Raw genomic sequence first — 21,348 nt, forward strand, 5'->3', positions numbered from 1 at the left:
CTGGAGTACTGTGCAGAGTTTTGGTCCTGATACTTGAGGAAGGATGTAGTTGCATTGGAGACCATTCAGAGGAGGTTCACCAGATTGATTTCAGAGATGCGGGGCTTGTCTTATGAGGAGAGATTGAGCAGTTTAGGCCTATACTCACTAGAGTTTAGAAGGATGAGAGGAGATCTAATTGAGGTATATAAGATGCTAAAGGGGATAGGCAAAGTAGACACAGAGCGGATGTTTCCCCATGTGGGGCATTCTAGAACGAGAGGCCATAGTTTTAGGCTGAGGGGCGGTAGATTTAAATCAGAGATGAGGAGGAATTATTTTTCTCAAAGGGTCGTGAATCTGTGGAATTTACTACCTCAGGTTGCAGTGGATGTCGGGACGCTGAATAAATTTAAGGAGGAGATAGACAGATTTTTAATTAGTAACAGGTTGAAAGGTTATGGGGAGAGGGCAGGAAACTGGAGTTAAGGCCAAAATGAGATCAGCCATGATCGTATTGAATGGCGGGGCAGGCTCGAGGGGCTGAATTGCCCACTCCTGCTCCTAGTTCTTACGTTCTTAAGATGTAGCACCCGAAAGCGTAAACATTAGGCACCTTCGGCACACCACGGGTTTATCACTGGTGCTTTTGTGTTTGCCCACAATGAAGTCTTTGAGTTGGTGTGATATTTAACACATTTGTCACTTTGTTTTCTTAAGTTCCTTTTGTTATACCATTAAATTCAGATATGCCACCATGGCTGAGGGTGTCTCTTATCTTCTGCACATGAATGGTTACCAATAAAGTTGAGTGATTTGTGTGACACTCAGCTTTATTGACAAGGCCCTTAGTTAATGTTCCTAACCTGGCTGATTTTGCACTTAGTTATCAAGTGTGGAGCCTGCAGCCCAGGCTTGTCCTGGAGGTCCATATGTGGTGCACTAGCTGAAGGTTCATTGGATTAAAGCCTCCCGGGTGTCCCTGCCTCCCTGGAGCATGCCCGGGTCAGCGTCTACCCCCTCAGCATTTCCCTGTGCCTGCTCATCCTCGGACTCACTGCTGGACTCATCATGTGCAGCCGCAGCCACTGCGTCTACACCTTCATCGTCCACATCATCCCCCCTTTCCAGCACAAGATTGTGGGGAGTGCAGCATGCTGCCACTATCACCTAGGCATGGTCTGGGGGGTACTGGAGTGCACCCCCTGAGCGGTCCAGGCATCAGAAGCGTATCTTGAGACCGATGGTTCTCTCCACCACAGCCCTTGTGGAGCCGTGGCTCCTACTGTACCGCTGCTCAGCTTCTGTTCTTGGATGGAGGAGAGGCATCATGAGCCACTTCTGAGGAGATAGCCCTTGTCACCCAGCAGCCATCCATCCAGCCGGGCTGGAGCACTGAAGAGCCCCGGCACCTGGGAGTGTCTGAGGATGTAGGTGTCGTGGGAGCTGCCTGGGTACCTTGCACAGACTTGTAGAATCAGCATCCTGTGATCACACACTATCTGCACGTTCAGGGAGTGGAAGCCCTTCCTGTTGACGATGGCACCGGGCTCACCTGCTGGCGCCTTGATGGCCATATGTGTACAGTCTATAGCACCCTGGACACGGGGGAAGCCAGAAATGGCCGCAAAGCCTCTGGCTCGCTGTGTCTGACTTGCCTGGTCGCAGCGGAAGTGGATGAAGGTCAATGCCCGTCCGAACAGTGCGTCTGTAACCTGCTCGACACAAGTGTGGACAGCTGATTGGGAGACACCACAAAGATCACCCACCAAGCCCTGGAAGGAGCCAGAAGCTTAGAAGTTGAGGGCAGCTGTAACCTTTAGAGCTACTGGCATGGGGTGTCCACCCACACAGTTAGCGGAGACCTCAGGCCCAAGCATCTGACAGATATAGTTGACTGTCTCCCTTGAGAGACGGAGCCTCCTTTGGCACTGCACCTCAGTCATATTGAGGTAGCTGCTTCGCCGCCTGTAAACCCTGGCAGCGGGATAGTGGCGTCTTCTGTGGCCCCTTCCACCTTGGACAACCTCTTGGCCCTGCACCCCTTGTGCCTGCACCTGGCCTCCCAAAGGTGGCTCCCCTGGAGGTTGAATGTGCACTCCTGGCCTCCTCCTTATTCTAGACCTCCCTTCCTCCTCAGAGCAGCTGCCTCCAGTGGAGAGTTCAACTCCCATTCCCAGGCTAAGGGAAGGCTTCCTGAACCTGCAGGCCCAAAAATGATTCCTCACTGCAGAGTGCTGACCTGATGGATGTGAGTCCAGTCCAAGCAGCTGGTATGCGTTTTGAAGTATTGCAGATCACATAGGGAAGTATCAGTTACTTTCCAAATTAAATATGTGACAAAGCACACTAGCGACCCCACTAATCCCTCTTATCCCGCCCGTGGATTATACAAATGTCTCCTACCCGCCTGCCTGTTGCGTCCGTGTGATGACCCGAAGATCGCATGGGCCCCGAAAAATCGCCATCTGTTGGTGCCTCAAGGGCTTTAAGTGGCCTGTTAGTTAGTGGCGAGTGCGCATCGGAGATCATCGCACACCTGCCCACCGAAATATCGCGATGGCACGAGGTGACACCATGGCACTCACCCGACATCACCATGCGTCATTTTACATGTAGGCATGTGGGTCCCACCCCCGCACGCCAATGGGAGAATTCTGCCCCTGATTTCTAAACATTTTGCCCCATTTTTCAATATTTTATTTTGGGCATTCCACATCCGCAATAGCTACATTTTTAATGTTTAATTCCTATTACATGTCCCATTATTTGTTCAAAGAGTGTAAAAACATCATTCTTAATGGGGTGCAATGATTGGCTGTTTTCTGACCCTCCAAAGTGGCATCCTTAAATTGCCAGCAGAGAAGTCACAGTAACCAGCCATTCTGATCGGTGTCATCAAAATGTACAAAAGAATGACGCTCTTACCAAATCCTTACTCAAATAAGAAAATATTCCTCTTAAATTTGCAACGTTATCAAATTCAAGACTTGTTGCACCTTCACAAGCTTTGATTCATTCTTTCCCAAGAAGCTCAAAACTATGGAACTCCTCGGGGACAATTTTAACTAAACTTGCTGGGCGGAAATCCACGGATCAGGTGGAATATGAGTTTGACTCCATGCCTGGTATCATCCTCCACTGATTTCAATGGAGAGTACAATTGGGCACTATGTAAACCAGCATTGTGCCCAATCTCATCAGCCCCCCCAGAGAAATGGGGTAGGTTAAAACTGTCCCCAATTCCCTCCATGTAATCCATGTGTTCTACTTACAGGTCAATTTATCTCATCTGTTCACTTATGTTAGTCCCACATCACCCCTTCACCTGTCCTATAACACTGGCCTTCCTCCTCCAGCTATACTTCTCAGCAGCAACTAATTTTGAGATTTCGCAAAAAGCGCATCACCACTGGAGTGCTGCTTTGGACTGCAATAGAGTGCATAAGTTAGAGCTCGGTGACTGAGGGAGTTCGGTGAGGTGGGAACGAGGTGATCCTTTGAGTACCGTGAGTACGGTCGGGCAAGTATTTACCACTTTTATCGCTTATAGTTTTAAGGTCTTATTTTGTGGTTCATCATTTATAAGGGCTATATTCTGTAACAACGAGGAGCAGGGAAGAAGGGTCCTAGAGTAATTGATATTATTTGATATTAAGTATCTTCCAAAAGGTTTAATTTAATATTAAGGGGTAAGTCATGGCAGGAGAGCTCAAAGCCGTGGTGTGCTCCTCCTGCTCTATGTGGGAAGCCGGGAACATTTCCAGTGCCTGGGGCCAGCATGTGAGTGGGAAGTGCCTCCAGCTGCAGCTTCTGGAAGCCTGGGTTTCGGAGCTGGGGCAGCGGCTTGGCACACTGTGGAGCATCCGCGAGGCAGAGAGTATCGTGGATAGCATGTATAGAGAGGTGGTCATACCGCAGGCTAAGAGTCCATAGGCAGGAAGGGAGTGACCGCTGAGCAGAACAAGAGGAGTAGGCAGGCAGTGCAGGAATCTCCTGTGGCTATTCCCCTGCAAAGCAGATATACCGCTTTGGATACTGTTGGGGGGAATGGCCTCTCAGGGGAAAGCAGCAACAGATAAATTCGTTGCACCACAATTAGCTCTGCTGCACAGGGAGAGGAATAAAAAGTGTGGGAATTCAATAGTTATAGGGGATTCAATTGTAAGGGGAATAGATTGGTGTTTCTGTGGCCACAAACAAGACTCCAGGATGGTATGTTGCCTCCCTGGTGTTAGGGTCAAGGATGTATCAGAGCAGCTACAGGACATTCTGAAGGTGGAGGGTGAACAGCCAGTGGTCGTGGTACACACTGGTACAAACGACATAGGTAAAAAAAGGGATGAGGTCCTAAAAGCAGAATATAGGGAGTTAGGAAGTAAGTTGAAAAGTAGGACCTCAAAAGTAGTGATCTCAGGATTACTACCAGTGCCACGTGCCAGTCAGAGTAGGAATAGCAGGATATTTTGGATGAAGACGTGGCTGAAGAGATGGTGCGAAGGGGAGGGTTTCAGATTCCTGGGACATTGGGACCGGTTCTGGGGCAGGTGGGATCAGTACAAACTGGACAGGTTACACCTGGGCAGGACCAGGACTAATGTCCTCGGGGGAATATTTGCTAGAGTGGTTGGGGAGGGTTTAAACTAAAATGGCAGGGGGATGGGAGCCTATGCAAGGAGTTAGAGGAGGGGGAATCAAGGAAAAGAACAAAAGATAGAAAGGGGAATAAGAAAAGTGATAGGCAGAGAAATCAAGGGCAAGAGTCAAACAGGGCCTCAGTGAAAAATAGTGGGAATGGGACAAGTAATGTTAAAAAGACAAACTTTAAGGCTTTCTGCCTTAATGTGAAGAGCATCTGCAATAAAGTGGATGAATTAACCATGCAAATAGATGTAAACAGGAATGATATGGTCGGGATTACGGAGACAAGGCTGCAGGGTGACCAGGGGTGGGAACTGAACATCCAGGGGTATTCAGTATTTAAAACTAGTTAATGAGGAAATTAATGCAATATTGAGGAAAGATATTAGCTCCGATGATGTGGAATCTGTATGGGTAGAGCTGAGAAACACTAATGGTCAAAAAACGTTAGTGGGGGTTATATATAAACCCCCAAACTGTAGTGGTGATGTTGGGAATGGCATTAAGCAAGAAATTAGAGATGCATGCAATAAAGGAGCATCTGTAATTCTGGGTGACTTTAATCTGCATATAGACTGGGCAAATCAAATTAGTAACAATACTGTAGAGGAGGAATTCCTGGAGTGTATACAGGATGGTTTTCTGGACCAATATGTTGAGGAACCAACTAGAGAATAGGCCATCCTAGACTGGGTGTTGTGTAATGAGAAAGGAATAATTGGCAATCTAGTTGTGCGAGGCCCCTTGGGGTTGAGTGACCATAATATGATAGAATTCTTCATCAAGATGGAGAGTGATGTAGTTGTTTCTGAGACTAGGGTCCTGAATCTTAATAAAGGAAACTACGATGGTATGAGACGTGAGTTGACTATGATGGATTGGGAAAAGTTACTTAAAGGGATGATGGTGGAAAGGCAAAGGCAAACATTCAAAGTGTGCATGGGTGAACTGCAACAATTGTTTATTCCTGTCTGGCGCAAAAGTAAAACAGGAAAGGTGGCCAAACCATGGCTTACAAGGGAAATTAGAGATAGTATTAGATCCAAGGAAGAGGCATATAAATTGGCCAGAAGAAACAACAGACCTGAGAATTGGGAGCACTTTAGAATTCAGCAAAGGAGGACCAAGGGATTGATTAAGAAGGGGAAAATAGAGTACGAGAGTAAGCTTGCTGGGAACATAAAAACCAACTGTGAAAGTTTCCATAGGTATGTGAAGAGAAAAAGATTTGTGAAGACAGATGTAGGTCCCTTACAGTCAGAAACAAGGGAATTTATAATGGGGAACAAAGAAATGGCTGACCAACTAAATACATACTTTGGTTCTGTCTTCACAAAGGAGGACACAAATAACATAATAGAAATGTCGGGGAACACAGGGTTTAGTGAGAGGGAGGAACTGAAAGAAATCAGTATTAGTAGGGAAATGGTGTTGAGGAAATTGATGGGATTGAAAGCCGATAAATCCCCAGAGTCTGATAATCTACCTCCCAGGGCACTTAAGGAAGTGGCCCTAGAAATAGTGGATGCATTGGTGGTCATCTTCTGAGATTGTATAGACTCTGGAACAGTTCCTACAGATTGGAGGGTAGATAATGTAACCCCACTATTTAAAAAAGGAGGTAGAGGGAAAACAGGGAATTATAGACCAGTCAGTCTAACGTCGGTAGTTGGGAAAATTCTAGAGTCCATTATAAAAGATTTAATAGCTGAGCACTTGGAAAACAGTGACAGCATCGGACAGATCAGCATGGATTTATGAAAGGGAAATCACGCTTGACACATCTACTAGACTTTTTTGAGGATGTAACTAGTAGAGTTGATGAGAGGGAGCCAGTGGATGTGGTTTATTTGGACTTTCTGTGTAAAATTAAAACACATGGGATTGGGGGTAGGGTATTTAGATGGATAGAAAACTGGTTGGCAGGAACAAAGAGTAGGAATAAACTCTGAGCGGCAGGCAGTGAACAGTGGGGTACCGCAGGGATCGGTGCTGGGACCCCAGATATTCACAATATATATGAATGATTTAGATGAGGGAACTAAATGTAATATCTCCAGATTTTCAGGTGACACAAAGCTGGGTGGGAGGGTGAGATGTGAGGAGGATGCAGAGATGCTTCTGTGTGATTTGGACAAGCTGAGTGAGTGGGCAAATGTATGGCAGATGCAGTATAATGTGGATAAATGTGAGGTTATCCACTCTGGTAGCAAAAACAGGAAGGCAGATTATTATCTGAATGGCTATAAATTGAAAGAGGGGAATGTGCAAGAGACCTGGGTGTCCTCGTATTCCGGTGCATTGAAGGTGCAGCAGGCAATAAAGAAGGCAACTGGTATGTTGGCCTTCATAGCGAGCGGATTCGAGTACAGGAGCAGGGATATCTTGCTACAATTATACAGGGCCTTGGTGAGACCATACCTGGAATATTGTGTGCAGTTTTGGTCTCCTTATCTGAGGAAGAATGTTCTTGCTATAGAGGGAGTGCAGTGAAGGTTTACCAGACAGATTCCTGGGATGGCGGGACTGACATATGAGGAGAGATTGAGTCGTCTAGGATTTCATTCACTGGAGTTCAGAAGAATGAGGGGGGATCTCATAGAAACATATAAAATTCTAACAGGCCCAGACAGGGTAGATGCAGGAAGGATGTTCCCGATGGTGGGCGAGTCCAGAACCAGGGGTCACAGTCTGAGGATACGGGGTAGATCATTTAGGATTGAGATGAGGAGAAATTTCTTCACCCAGAGAGTGGTGAGCCTGTGGAATTCACTACCACAGAAAGTGGTTGAGGCCAAAACATTGTATGTTTTCAAGAAGGAGTTTGATATAGCTCTTGGGGCGAAAGGAATCAAAGGGTATGGGGAGAAAGCAGGAGTAGGCTACTGAGTTGAATGATCAGCCATGATCATAATGAATGGCGGAGCAGGCTTGAAGGGCTGAATGGCCTACTCCTGCTCCTATTTTCTATGTTTCTATGTTTCCATACCAAATGGTGTGTTATTAGCAAGATGCAAGGTTGGTTCTTTTGGCTTGCCACGTCAAAGATTGTGATCCACCAACAGACATGGGAACTCACACTCAATCCTTTGCAATTCAGTTGGGGTATTCTTGTAATGTGAGACAGAAGAAAAACTTAGCAAACAAATTAAAGTTGCCATGAGTTAGCTGCAGGCATTTGATTATTTTGCTGCACTTTTACATGTTTAGCTGGGACGGTTTGACTTTTAAATTAGGGTGGGAGAGTTAGATTCCCGAAGGTTCTTACACTGACATTGAATTGAGATGCTGGAGAACTTATAGCAAACAAGGTATACTCGAGGGTGTGCATCTCATGCCCAATTCACAGTCTCAATCCTGAAGAGTTTCAAATATTTTGAAACAGTTTAAAAATTGCTCCTTCTTGTTCCCAAATTTGATATCAACTGCACACATCCTTGTTTCACCAGAAAGTGTGATAAAGAATGACCTGTTGACATTATATGCAGGAACATATTGGTGCAAATTGGTGCATTGGCGTCAGTAGGGGTATGGGGGTGAAATTTTATAGACTTCAAAAATGAGTGTGGGGATCATGATGCATAATCAATGTCTTTTGTTTCCGAAGTAGGCAGCATGTGAACATCATGCTACCTACTAGTTTACATGAGTCTGCTTTCCTTTCTCAGAAGGACGGTATGTGTCCTCTCCTCACTATCACTCCACCAGTGGCCTTCATAATGTCCATCAACCAGCCAACCCAGACTGCTGCCATCGTGCTAGATGGTTCAGTCTTAAGACGGACCTTCTAGGCCCAGAGCGGCTTGAGGTCTTCCCGCAAGATCATCTCTAGTTTCCCCTAATGAAAGTCAGCAGCCTTTCCACCAGCCATGCTGCAGCCACTGGACTAACACTGGGCAGAATTTAGCCTTTGTCGGGCGGGCTCAGCGGGGATGGGTGGGGGTGATCAGGAAGCCGACTGCTGCCTGCGATCGATTTCACCATGGTGGGCCAATTAAGGCCCACCCAGCATGAAACGCAAGTGGCAACGCTCAGCACTGCCTGTGTGGGTGGTGGGGGAGGAGTGCGGGCCAAGTACACACTGGAGAATCTCCCTGAGGCACAGAGCTGCCTCAGGGAGGTGAAGAGTTTTCAAAAAAAAAATAAAGCTTTGAAAAATGTTATAAAACATGTCCCCTCATATGACTCTGTCACATGAGTAGGGACATGTTATAAGTGAAATCTGAAAAATGTTATTTCATTTTTATTTGATGTTGGGAACCTCATCCCACTTGTGCCTGCAATGCAAGTCTCTGCTCTCAGGCTATTGGTGAAAGGATCCGAGCAGAGGTTCTGCCCTGTCCCACTGAAGAGTCGGTCAGGGAGGGGGCATTGGGGTGCAGGAGGGAGGAGGGTGAAGGGCTCTCAGCCACCCAGTGTTCAGAGAGCAATTCTCCCATCTGAACTTCAATGAGGAACAAAATGTGAGATGTCTGCATTTCTCAGTCAAGATATCCTCACTGAAATCTGCCACCTGCTGCAGTCACAACCACAACCTGAGAGCAGGACAAGGATGGCACTGCCAGCGGCTGTGAAGATGCCCGTGAACTTTTATGCATGGAAAAATTCTATTTAATTGATCCTTTAATGGCCTTAATAGCCTTTTAAATGTCGGCGAGCGTGCTGCCAACTCCAGCGTGTGTGAGGCGACCGAAATATCGCGCTACTGCACGTTGACATCGGGACACTCACCCAACATCAACACGCATTATTCAGGCACACGCCAGGAGTATTGACGCTCAACATTTATTTAACCAAAATAAACTTCCTACTAAGGTGGGTAAAGAAAATAGCTGCTCTGGTAGTAGCATATAGATGAGTCAAGTTGCACAATGTATTAGGTCAGTAAAGGAACAGAAAGTTAACAGACTCTGTAATGTAGTGTATTTAAACATTGTGTTATCAAGCTGCCTGGGGCCAGTGCATATTTTTTCCATTAGGAACATGTGGTGCTTTTGTTTATAGACAGAGAACCAGTGTTCATGGTGACACAAGTCCTGCAGTATCAGTTCCTGTTTCTCAGTTGGTCAGGCCAGACCAGTTTGGAGCAGCTGATAGCAGGTGTGGCCTTTGTTACAAGCTGCCTACTTAAAATGATGCGTTGGACCTTATTGGAAATTTGAGAAGTTTGGGTGCATTGAGATAAAAATGGCATACACAATGAGATATGAGGTACTTTCTAATATCCAATATTGTGCAAAAAATGTTTATGAGAAGTAATATTGAATAGTGGGTGTGACAATGGTAGTGCAGTGGAGCTCAGAATATTATGCTGGCACAATGGCCCCTGATCTCAATAGTCCACAATGAGGGGCGGGGGCTGGGTGTGTGGTGGCGTGGCGTGGCGTGGGGGGATGGGGGGGTGGGGGGGGGGGGGGGGGGGGGGCGGGGGTCATAAAACCAAGATCCACACTTCCCTGCAAAGGGACAAGGGAACTCAGAGGAGGATTAGCTTAGTCTGTTCACACCATCAAGTCATTATCCCATCAAGCACTGTTGCCTGACTGAGGGAGTCTACAGGCACCTTGTACTTAGGCATCTGCCAATACCACGATGTGACCAGGCGCTAAGAGGTTCATGAGAACAATCCAATTTTCTCTGTACAAATGTCTCACCTCCTGCAAGAATCATTGCGGAGCTCAGAGAATGTACCAACTTCAAGTTCCATTCTGGTCTCAGAGTTAGAAGAATTTACATTGTTGTCTTGTCGTCAGTGTTAGGGTTATAAAATTTGTGTACAGTACTTTCACGTAAACAATCCCAGGGGTTGTGTGCAATGCTGGCATATAACCAGTCTCAGGATCGCAAGACGATAAAATAGAATGCTTTACAGATTAGAAACCCATAGCCTTTGACCTTTAATTGCAAATGCAGCCATTTAAAATCCAGCAACCCTTTACTGTAATTAAGCTTAAACTTTGTCGTTCTTTCCATTTCATGAAACACTCAAGTTGGTAACACTTAATCAGCTTGCTTCTGATAGTGTGAAATTCCTGATCTACAGGGTGTGATGGACAAAAAAAGAGTTCTAGTCTTATTGAACAATTATGTGAGTTAAGCAGGGCATTGCTGTTAAAGGAAAGAATAAAATGCAGGGAATTGACTGGAGTCACCGGGGTATCACATCACAAAATCCTGCACAAGGGGTTCACTTATTGCCATCTTTTAGACACTGAGAAAGTAAAGAAAATCGTACTTTAAGAATTTCTTTCCAAAATATCCAAAGGCACTTCGCATGCAAGTTACTTTTAAGTGCCATTACTGTCATGTGAGTAACCCCGTACTATGGTTTGGTGATGCTAATTGAGGGATGAACATTGGCCAGGACACTAGGAGAGCAGCTTGCTAGTCTTCTTTGAACAGCAAAATCTCACTTTTAATATCTTATTTGAAGGACATTGCGGTTCTTCACACTTGAATATCAACTTAGTTTCCATTTTGTAGTAGGGCTTCCATCAATGTAGATCTGACTAACCCATGAGTGCAGAGTCAAGCCCTTCTTTTCCGACCTTTTTCTACTAAGCCCTAAGTGAGACCAGCCAAGAGTTATTGGGCTGCTCTTGCAATATAAGGAACAAAATGGAATTGTTTATCGCTACCAGGACAACCAACTAACAAGGAACCTCTTGCATTTCCCCCATCACCTGGCATCCCTTCGAACCTCCTCAAGAACAGATTAGCTGATTATTCGCCTCATTGCTCTTTATCCAAATAGCAACAAGTAGCTGCATTTCAAAGTCACATGCGAAGTGCTTTGGGTTGTTTCTCAGTTGTGCCATTTTCAGTACAACATCATGTGGTTGTGAACGAAATTCAAGCAGGTTCAGATTTCAGCCGTTGTGTTTTAGTTTGAATGGATTGTAAAACCTGCAACAATTAATTAATTTGATGTGAACTTTTCTTCAAAGAATCCCACTGCACTGTACATGATCACTTGTAACGCAGGAACATTTATTAGCATTACCCATTCTTCAGCACATGTCCTTTGTAACCATGATAAAGTACAAGATGAGCCTGATATCCTTTCACAGCCTTTGCAGCCACAAAAGCAGTTTTGTGCCCTTCCATTAACCTCTGTACCCAGGGCAAAGCACAGAAATAATTTTGTGATCTTTGCTTAGATTTCGTCCTCCTTTGCACAAAGGTTAAGGGAGCAGTTATCTGTTTTTGAGAATCAAAAGTACATCATGCACTCTTCTGTAGGCTACTCTCAATGCATGTTGCAGTGTGGTCAAAGTTACACAAACAACCACTTGGTGCTTTTTTTAAACATTGCTGCTTTGCGCTTGACAAGGCGAGAGAATTCTCCAAATCAGTCAAACAGATTATCATTGAGCATTCACAGATGAAATAATTTAATGCTCATTTCACTCAGTCCATTTTGTCTTAACCCTAAACCCAGCAATCACCATTTGCACGAGCGTGAATTTTTCCAGCTCTCTTGCTTTCAATGGGATTGCTAATTTGTTTCTTTTAATCACAATCTGTGTCAAGTTATGGGTGTGTTTTATTTTCGCCTGTATCGTGCCTTTGGTCACTTATAATTATTTTTACCTCAGTTGTCACGAGGTGGTTCCATTCAATTTTCCGGCACTCCAATGTAAAAATCCCTTGACTGTATATGAATTCAGAATTTATCAGTCGATGGCTGTGTGCTTTCTGCATGTTCAACACAGAAACTTTGAAAAAAGTGTGGGTTTCTTCTGCCCATCACTTCCTAGTGGGTATCAGTGTGAAATCAGTGACCCAGAAACTGAAAACCATGACTACCATTTGTCTTTAATCTGTAAGGAAAAGGGAGTGGTGGAATTCATAACTGTGCACATCTGAAATTGCAAACAGAGAAGAACCCAGTGTCTTTGACACACTGAATCCAATCCAATCTGTTTTGAATTCTTCCCAAAAAAGCAAGTCAGTGACTCACTTAAAATTATTTTTACCTCGCTTGTCACAAGGCGGTTCCATTCATTTTCCCAGCTAGCACTCCAACATAAAAATGCCTTGAACATGAATGAAATAAGGGTTGCTTAGTCAGTGGCAGTGTGATTCCTGCATGAACAACACTGACATCTTTGTCAAGAAGTTCACCGATTATTTTTGCTTAAATGGTAAATTTAGAAAACTAATCATATTCCATCACTCATCTAGCAGCATTCTGGCCACTAGGTCATTATATGAGGAAAATATTAATTAAATTATAACATACCAGATGACCCAGTGTTTCATCCGCATTCTAATAAAAAAAACCCTAAATATTGGAAACCAACTGAATACAATCCCAAACAGGAAAACTAGCAAACATTTGCCAATAAATGGTTCACAAAAGAAAAATACTGAAGAATGATTTCTATACAGATATGTTACTGGTGTATATCTCATACTGATATAGCCAACTGTAATATATTTTCACCAAGATGCTGTATTACTGCACATTCTGCAATGGGGATGGGGATGGGGATGGGGAGGGACAGTGGGTGGGGTGTGGGGGTGGAGGACAGGGTGGGGATGAGAAGGGAAAGATTCTAGCCCTGTCTTCAGTGCTGCAAAATTTTACCTGATGCGCACCTGGCACTAATGTCACAGCTTGTGGAGAGTTGTGTTCCCCAGTGTAGTACAACCACTGCCCCTCCCACCACAAAAATCCCTAAATGATGGAAACCAACTGAATGCAACAATAATAACAATAGCAGTGTATACAGTATTCTCACGTTGTTCCAATATCAGCATTTATTCCCACACTTCACAGGGTGGGTGTAGCAAAGCTGGACTGCGATTGACATAGGTCATCCCACCCTCTCCAGATTGGATCACGTTGTACAGCTGGGACCTGATGGCATCAATCTCTTGTCTTCCAGATGCACTGTAGAATTTGTGAGAGTGAATATGTTGTGTAGTTCTCCAGGAAGGGGTTCAAAAGAACCCTTACATCAAGCCCTTTGACTGGTACGAACCTTTGCGGTGGGAGGGGCAGTGTTGTGCCACACTGCGGAACACAACTTGCCACAAGCTGTGACATTAGGTGTTTGTTGCAAGTCAGGTAGAACTGAAGACAGTGTTAGCATCTTTCCCTTCTCATCCTCACCCTGTCCCCCACACCGCCTCTCACTTCCCCCGACCCCCATTGCCCCCAACACCCCTCACTCCCCACATGCTTTACAAAGCGATTACTATTTGGGCAGATGAACAAAGACAAACTGTCTTGTAAAGATTTACTGTAACAATAACAAAAACTGTGACATAAAAATCAAAAGATGTTTGCCTCTCCCCTATCTCCTAGGCCTGTCTCCAGTGGAGCAAAATCCTACCTCAGGTATGGCACATGTGTGATAGCTTGTGGCAAGTTGTATTCCCCCAGGTGGTAAAACATTGCCCCTCCCCTCACAATGGCATATGCCAGCCTTTTAGATCAAAAATTTTGCAGACATTCAGTGCAAAATAACAGATTACAACAGTGCAAATTTTAGTAGCTATCAAAATGTTCACAGGCTTCCTTCCTTGTACTATGGTTGATGTGGATGGAGTAACTGCAGTAACTACAGCGTGTTAGCAAACCCTGCTCAGTGTATAGCTACAGCTCAGAAGGAAGCCATCATGCTTGTGCAAGAGGATTGGGAGAGGGCTGATCATTCCATTCCATGGAAGCTGTTAAATATTGTACCAGCAAATATCTCTGTCAATCAAAATAAATATAATCAATACAAAAGACCCAGCAAAAATCTAAGGGTACAAATTTAGTATTAAATTTAGAGCTAAATCATTCAGAGTGATGTCAGGAAGCACTTTTTTTTTGCACAAAGGCGAGTAGGAGCCTGGAACTCTCTCCCCCGAAAAGCTAATGAAGCTAGGTCAGTTGAAAACTTCAAAACTGAAGTTGATAGATTTTTGTTAAGGGCAAGGTTATTGAGGTTGTTAGAACCAAGGCAAGTAAATGGAGTTAATGTACAGATTAACGATGATCTAACTGAAAGGCCCAACAGGTTCAAAGGGGTGAATAGCCTTTGCCTATGTTCTTATAAAACATTAAAATGAATGAATAAATCATTAAAATACAAGGAGCTGGTGGCATAGTGGTATTGTCACTGGCCTGGTATTGCAGAGACTGAGGGTAATGCCCTGGGGGCTAGGGTTCAAATCCCATCATGGCAGATGGTGAAATTTGAATTGAATTAAAAGATTGACCATGAAGCTATTGTTGAATGTTGTAAAAACCCATGTGGGTCACTAATATCTTTTAGGGAAGGAAATCTGCTGGTCTACATGTGACTCCAGACCCACAGCAATGTGGTTAACTCTTAACTGCCCTTGGCAATTATGGATGGGTAATAAATGCTGGCCTAGCCAGTGACACCCACATCCCATGAACAAATTTTTAAAATGCAATGAGAGCTCAGAGGGATTTAGCAATCATCTTAATTTGTTGGAAGAACTCTTGTGGAAATTGCAACATGTGACTTATTAAAGCTTTTGGCGAGAAGCTTGAGATAACTTAGTAATCTTTCCAATATATTTATATATTTATCTACCGGGTAGGTATTAAGGTTAAATAAACTGTACCATATAGTTTAAATAAAGTTTTAAATCTTTTACATCAACGTGAATGTTTCTAGGTTGATTCTGTGGTGTTTTGGAGTTTCATGAATTATTTCAAGTTATTTTGCTGTGTACAGTAGAATATCTTTTCTTACTATTTGCCCCGCAAATGGTGGGTGCAAAGCCTTTCAATGAGTCCGTTTTCTTCTGTAATATCATTTTTACATGGAAAGTCTGGTTCAGGCAATAACCAACCTTCACGGTCAAGCTGTAGCCAAGATGTAAGTGCACACTGGATTCAGACAACTGTCGTGTGGGTGGGTTGTCAGACAGATGATGTGATATATGAGTTGGGGAAACTGTGTTTAGTTTGGGTGATCAATCCTCCTCTGGGAAAAGGTCGTTGACCTCAGATGTATCAACTTGGAAAGTTTTACCATGCTGAAGGCGCGATATCAGATCAAGCTGTTGTTGTATCGTCGGGTATGCAGTAAACACATAGCAGGTCGGCTTCAAAAGCTAGTTTTGCAGCCCTTTCGGAGCCTAAATCAATGTGCAATAGAAGTCGCTAACAAAATAAGTGGCCACATGATCACTCTCCATAACCAGCAGCATAGATCCTGCTTATAAATCGTAACCACATTAAAAACACAATTAACGTAAAGCCCAGTCAGCTCGTCTTTTGAAACTGTGGCATAACATCCCAGTGAAAACATGGTTTTCTCGTCGCGTTTCTGACGAAAACTACGCAAACAGAGAACATTTGCATGATCTTGAGACTTTGCACCTATTCGAATAATAAACCAGAGTGCAGCTCCTCACGCGCATGAGACAACTATCTGGTTGAGCAACCACGTCAACAACGGCCCCAAAAAAAGAGAACTTCCTTTTTTGTGGTATCATGAACTCAGATCACCCAGTTCTATTCGCACAAACCTTACTTCCCCCCCTCTCATCCCACCCCCAGCCCCACAAGCTGCTGCCTATATATCGGTTCGATGTGAGAGGAACAAGACTATCAGAGGAAACGTGTACAGAACAGCAAATGAAGCAGTGTCATCTAAGACAAGTCCACCAGCCAGAGATGCCTGAACTCATGTTGCCAAAGGACACATCAACCAATTTGAAAGAAATCAACAACAACTGTGATACTATTGGAACTGAAGTGACAGAGAAAAGGAAAGCAAAGAATCTGTAAGCATTATCAATTTACTATTACTCTCAGGAGCCACATTACAGGCATTTCCAAGTAGTTTCCTCTGGCTGTATTGTGCGACCTGACTGGCTTTCCCTGCCACACTGTAATTTAACAGTAAATATGCACATTTTCACATCAGATAAATCGTTTGCTCTTTTATCTTAAAAATACGTAAACAAACTGAGGAATGGTCGCATCCAGACACCTTTTTATTTAAAAAGGGTATCTGGATGCGACCCTTCCTCAGTTTGCTTACAAGTGTTTTGTTTAAAAACAGGTGTAACATTTTTGAACAAATATTCCTTATATACATTGGGAACTTCTTTGCTCATTGAAAAAAATGACAAGCTGCAGAAAGGTAGATGTAGATTATAATGCAAATTAGATTTATAATTTTGCTATAAATACTTTGCTGCCCATTATGTTATTCAGAATATGTAAATACGATTCTCTCTAGATCAAAAATGAAAAATGAATGCAAATTATTTGAGGACAAAGACTAGATGTCAGCAAAGCTCAAAATGTCTTCAACACAAAGGCTTTATCTGTAAAACATAGTCTGCCTGCATTAGTCTATCAATAGGCCATTTGAACAACACATGCAGAGGTCACCTTGTTTTGTTTCACCTAAGGCTTTTACTTCTAATTGTTGGTGCTCTCTAGGTAACTTACTGCTCTTTTAACTATAATAGTTTTTTTAAGAAGGGAAAGGATATTAACTTTATAACTGAGTAAAGCAAATCTAAAAGAAGCAAATTCCAATGAACTCTTCTTAAGCAGATTGTTCTTAGTCTAGTGATTGTGGTTATTTAATTACCTTTAACAATACTGACATTTTTTTTCCATGTTGCTTAGAGCCAAGGACCTGAAAACCCGCCTGTTCTCCGTTCTACTGAACTCCAGTTCTCAACATCCATCTATAAATTTTATACCCAACATGTCAGCAAAACTGAACCTGTCCATTAGGTAAGTGCCTTCTTGTTCATTCCTTTGAGCACTGAATTCTCTTTGACAGATATTTGCTTTAAAGTTAGACGTTATAAAATTGAGCATGCAATGTAAGAGAGTGTAGAACATGTGATTCATTATTGTATGAGCAAAACAGGAAACTACCACAGAAACAAACATTTCAGAATCAAACTCATTTCAATGGATAAGTTGAACACTCCAGTGTTCTTGAAGTAATTTTACCCGAGTTTGGTATGATCTTGCCCGTGTAAGAATAAAAAAGAATTACCTATTTTAAACAAGTGAAAAGTTGATTTGAATTTAGGAAAAAAATATTCTAAGTTATTCCTTTTTTCTTTCCCCAGCCTCACTCTTGAGGAAGCAATGGAATGGTCGAAGTCTTTAGACATACTCCTGGCTGATCCATGTAAGTGATATTTCTTACTCAAATGTTTGATGATCGCTGCCAATTATATTGTTTGGATAGTTTTTTTTCTTTAATAACACAGTAAATAATGATTTGGATTATGTTCCCTTCCTCTAGGTGGCCTTGCTGCATTCAGAGCTTTCCTCAAGTCAGAGTTTAGTGAGGAGAACATTGACTTCTGGTTGGTCTGTGAGGACTACAAGAAAACCAAGTCTTCTGCAAAACTGGGCTCCAAGGCGCAACATATTTTCACAGAATTCATAAAGAGTGATGCCCCAAAGCAAGTGAGTTTTTTTCCCAACAACAGATATAATATATGGTCTAACCTGCATAAGTAAAGATAGAAGAAACAATGCAACTTATTTTACCAATTCATCTGTATTTAATGAAAAAAGCAGTTAGGGTAGATGTCATATAAGTCCTTCCTGGGTGTGTTGAGACTGGGTCCCTTAAAGCATTTTCAGCAGTACCGTAACTAAACCAAAGAATATCTCTATAGTCTGGCCAACTCCACCAAAACCATCCCAGAATCTTTAGTTCACTTAATTGCAGTGATTCAAGCACAGCTTAAGGGTAGTGGTGTAGTGGTATTGTTACTGGATTGGTAATCTAGAGATCCAGAGCAGGGCAATGCTCTGGGTCAATAACAAAAAAATCCTGGAATTAAGAGTCTAGTGATGACCATGAAACCATTGTCAATTGCCATAAATACCCATCACGCAGAGGCAGTGCAAGAATGGAAGAAAAGGCTTGCAAATGGGACCACGGCTGCATCAAGCTGCACAGTCAGCTGGTAAAGGTGACAGCATTTGTCTCTTTATTGGCTTCATTTCTTCAATGCTTTTTGAGCCCGCCATAAGAAATAAGGGGAGATTGAGAGGGCAGGAAGACTATAAATTGGTGGCCATGACCGACTTCTTGATAACGGCGTAATCCCCCTCTAACATGATGACCTGGCCTTAAAATCCCGATTGGATGCAGAAACCACCCCCCCCTCCTTCCCAACACAAATTGGCCACATTACCCGACGTTTGATTTTTTTGTGCCAAGACATTGGGAACGAGCAGACCACTCACTTTCTGCTCCATGTCCCTCACCCCAGTGGAACCTGTAAAATCCAGCCAAAGAATTGGTACAAGTACAAACCAAATTTTTTCACTTTATCCTCACACTGACCTTTTCACTCTGATTTCCACTAGAGGAAACTACACCTAATTGTGCAACTTCCCCTAGTTGGGCTATAACTGCTACAAACTAAGAACGACTGAGAAAGTGAATGTAGGCATCTCCCAATTACAAAGCTTAGGTTCATAACAACAATTTAATACAGGGCAGAATATCACTGCAACCCCCCCCCTCCCCCCCCATGAACTCGGACAATGTAAGTCAACATGGAATAGGTCTGACACCAGTCTGGATAAAGCAGTTTGAGTGTGGCAAGACCTAACGGTTGCGCTTAGCTTGGACTGTGTTTGTGGCACCAGGAACATCGGGCAATGCTGCACTGCTCTAAAAGCATAAACCCTAATACTCAACAAGAAAACTTTCTCACACCAGAATAACAAATCGTTTGTCCTGGTTCTGTTTTGTAGACCTGAAATGATTTACTGTCAGATCTCAAATGAACCTTCATGGTTCAAGGAGAAAAACCGTTCTTTGTGATATGGGGAGGTTCAGCTGTTATTTTGAACAGATGTACATTGGGGAGTTTGACTTATTCTCGTGATGCCTAGTGATTACATCCAAGTTTTGCACAGGATATAGAAGCAAACTATTGAAAATACAATGCAGCAAGGAGGGAAAACAGAGAGCAACATATTTAACCAATGTCCTTTTTTATTTTTAGGTCAACATTGATGGTAATACCAGAGATTTGGTCAGCAAAAGTATTCTACAGCCAACCCCTGCCTGTTTTGAGGTGGCCCAGAGAATTATCTTCAGTCTGATGGAGAAAGACTCTTACCCCAGGTTTCTAAAATCAGATGCCTACTTAAACCTGCTAAACAAGGCACAGGGCAGCAACAGCAATAGGTAAATGAAGAGTTCTGTCCCAACAGAAAGACAATTATAGCATGGAGCTCCACTGCTGTTTTTCACATTCCTGAATGCACCACAATTCACCACTTCAGAGAGTTAGAGAGATGGATCTGCCAGGAAACAGAAAATAAAACTTGGAACTCAAAATCAAATGAACAATGACTCAGTACATGACACAGTTAAGATAACTCAGAAGAAAGGCAAGGGGTGCTGTCTTCAAGGACCAATACATTTCTCAATGCTGCGACATGTGTATATAATTGCAAGCCTCTACTATTATCAAGACCATTATTTTTCCTTCACAGGAAGAATTAGATGGAGAACTTGTGACAAATTTGATTCAGTAGAGGGGCAGATATTTTTGTGCAGTTGCATATGAACCAAGCTCTCTTATTAATGCTGACTGGATCTTAAACTGAGAAAACATTTTCTTTAATGGCTACGACATAAGCTACGCGGAACCGTTTTATCAGATGTTAGTGTAAGCCTCCCAATACTGAATATCCTGCCTGCTTTGCAGAATGCTCCATGTCTGATGTTACATAATGTTCTGATGCAGAAAGAAGGATCTTGGGTGAACTGATTATTTATTTATTATTGCTATTTTTTTTAATATTAAACGGAATGTTCTGAGCATAGCATTATTGCAATGGGATGAGAAAGACTGTGGGTCGTAGATTGTGCTAACATGTTGCTATAGTTAATGGCAGTTTATGACCTCAGTTCATTACAAGTACTTTGGCGTTTTAGGTAGCTTGGAGCTTTTTAACTGCAAAGAAGTTTGTTGGAAAAGCCAGGGCCGTACAATACAATGATGGTGACCGCTAGAATACCTGAACTGTTACCATAGTCTTCTGCAGGGACCAGCTTGACACATTCATTAGTGCCAATCTGATTGCTGAGAATGAAAGATTGTTACAGTTCCTTTAACAAAGCTAGGTTTTAGCCGCTACAAAAGTGCAAACGTGAAATCATTTACACAGCGCCTCCATTTACGAGACTCTTAAATACCTTTGACAACATTTTTAACACCAGTGAGGCATCCCAAAGCTGCTTCAAAGGAATGTAATCAGACCAAAATTAACAGAGTCAAAGGAGGACACGTGACCAAACATTTGGTCAAAGGAAGCTACACCCACCATGTCTGCCGTTGATAGTATTGATGGACTTCCCAATGGCAATTGCAGTACGTTCAACAACACAACAACATAATGAATAAATTGTAGGTTATGGTTTGAAATCCAAATGTTCCTGATAACAGTTTCCTTATCAGATATCCTATTAGGCCAGATAGCTTTGCTGATAAGAAATCATGACCACCACTGTTCCAGCAATGTTACCGAAGGAATATTGTATTTTGTATAGATTGATTGCACTAACTTTTGGTACACCCTGGCATTTTATTCATTCTAATTGCTGATGTTCATGAACAGGCAATAAAATATTTGGTGTTGCAATTAAATTGGCAAGACTATTCATTCTTTTTTCCAATCTCACCTGCATTGGTATTTACCAAAGGATTTTTTCGGTGGCGGATTAAAGAGTAGGA

At 43.0% G+C, this 21,348-nt stretch overlaps 1 protein-coding gene across 1 annotated transcript; it reads left to right on the top strand.

The window, feature by feature from the left end:
• The first annotated feature begins 9,800 nt into the window (after positions 1–9,800).
• Positions 9,801–21,261, top strand: LOC121289133 (regulator of G-protein signaling 21-like). The gene is made up of 6 exons (XM_041208216.1): positions 9,801–9,831; positions 16,157–16,383; positions 17,243–17,353; positions 17,701–17,762; positions 17,880–18,046; positions 19,609–21,261. The coding sequence occupies exons 1-6, from the start codon at positions 9,808–9,810 to the stop codon at positions 19,795–19,797; spliced, it is 780 nt and encodes a 259-aa protein (XP_041064150.1). The 5' UTR covers positions 9,801–9,807; the 3' UTR covers positions 19,798–21,261.
• Positions 21,262–21,348: the final 87 nt, after the last annotated feature.

Source organism: Carcharodon carcharias, chromosome 16 (assembly GCF_017639515.1).
Source record: "Carcharodon carcharias isolate sCarCar2 chromosome 16, sCarCar2.pri, whole genome shotgun sequence".
NCBI lineage: Eukaryota > Metazoa > Chordata > Chondrichthyes > Lamniformes > Lamnidae > Carcharodon > Carcharodon carcharias.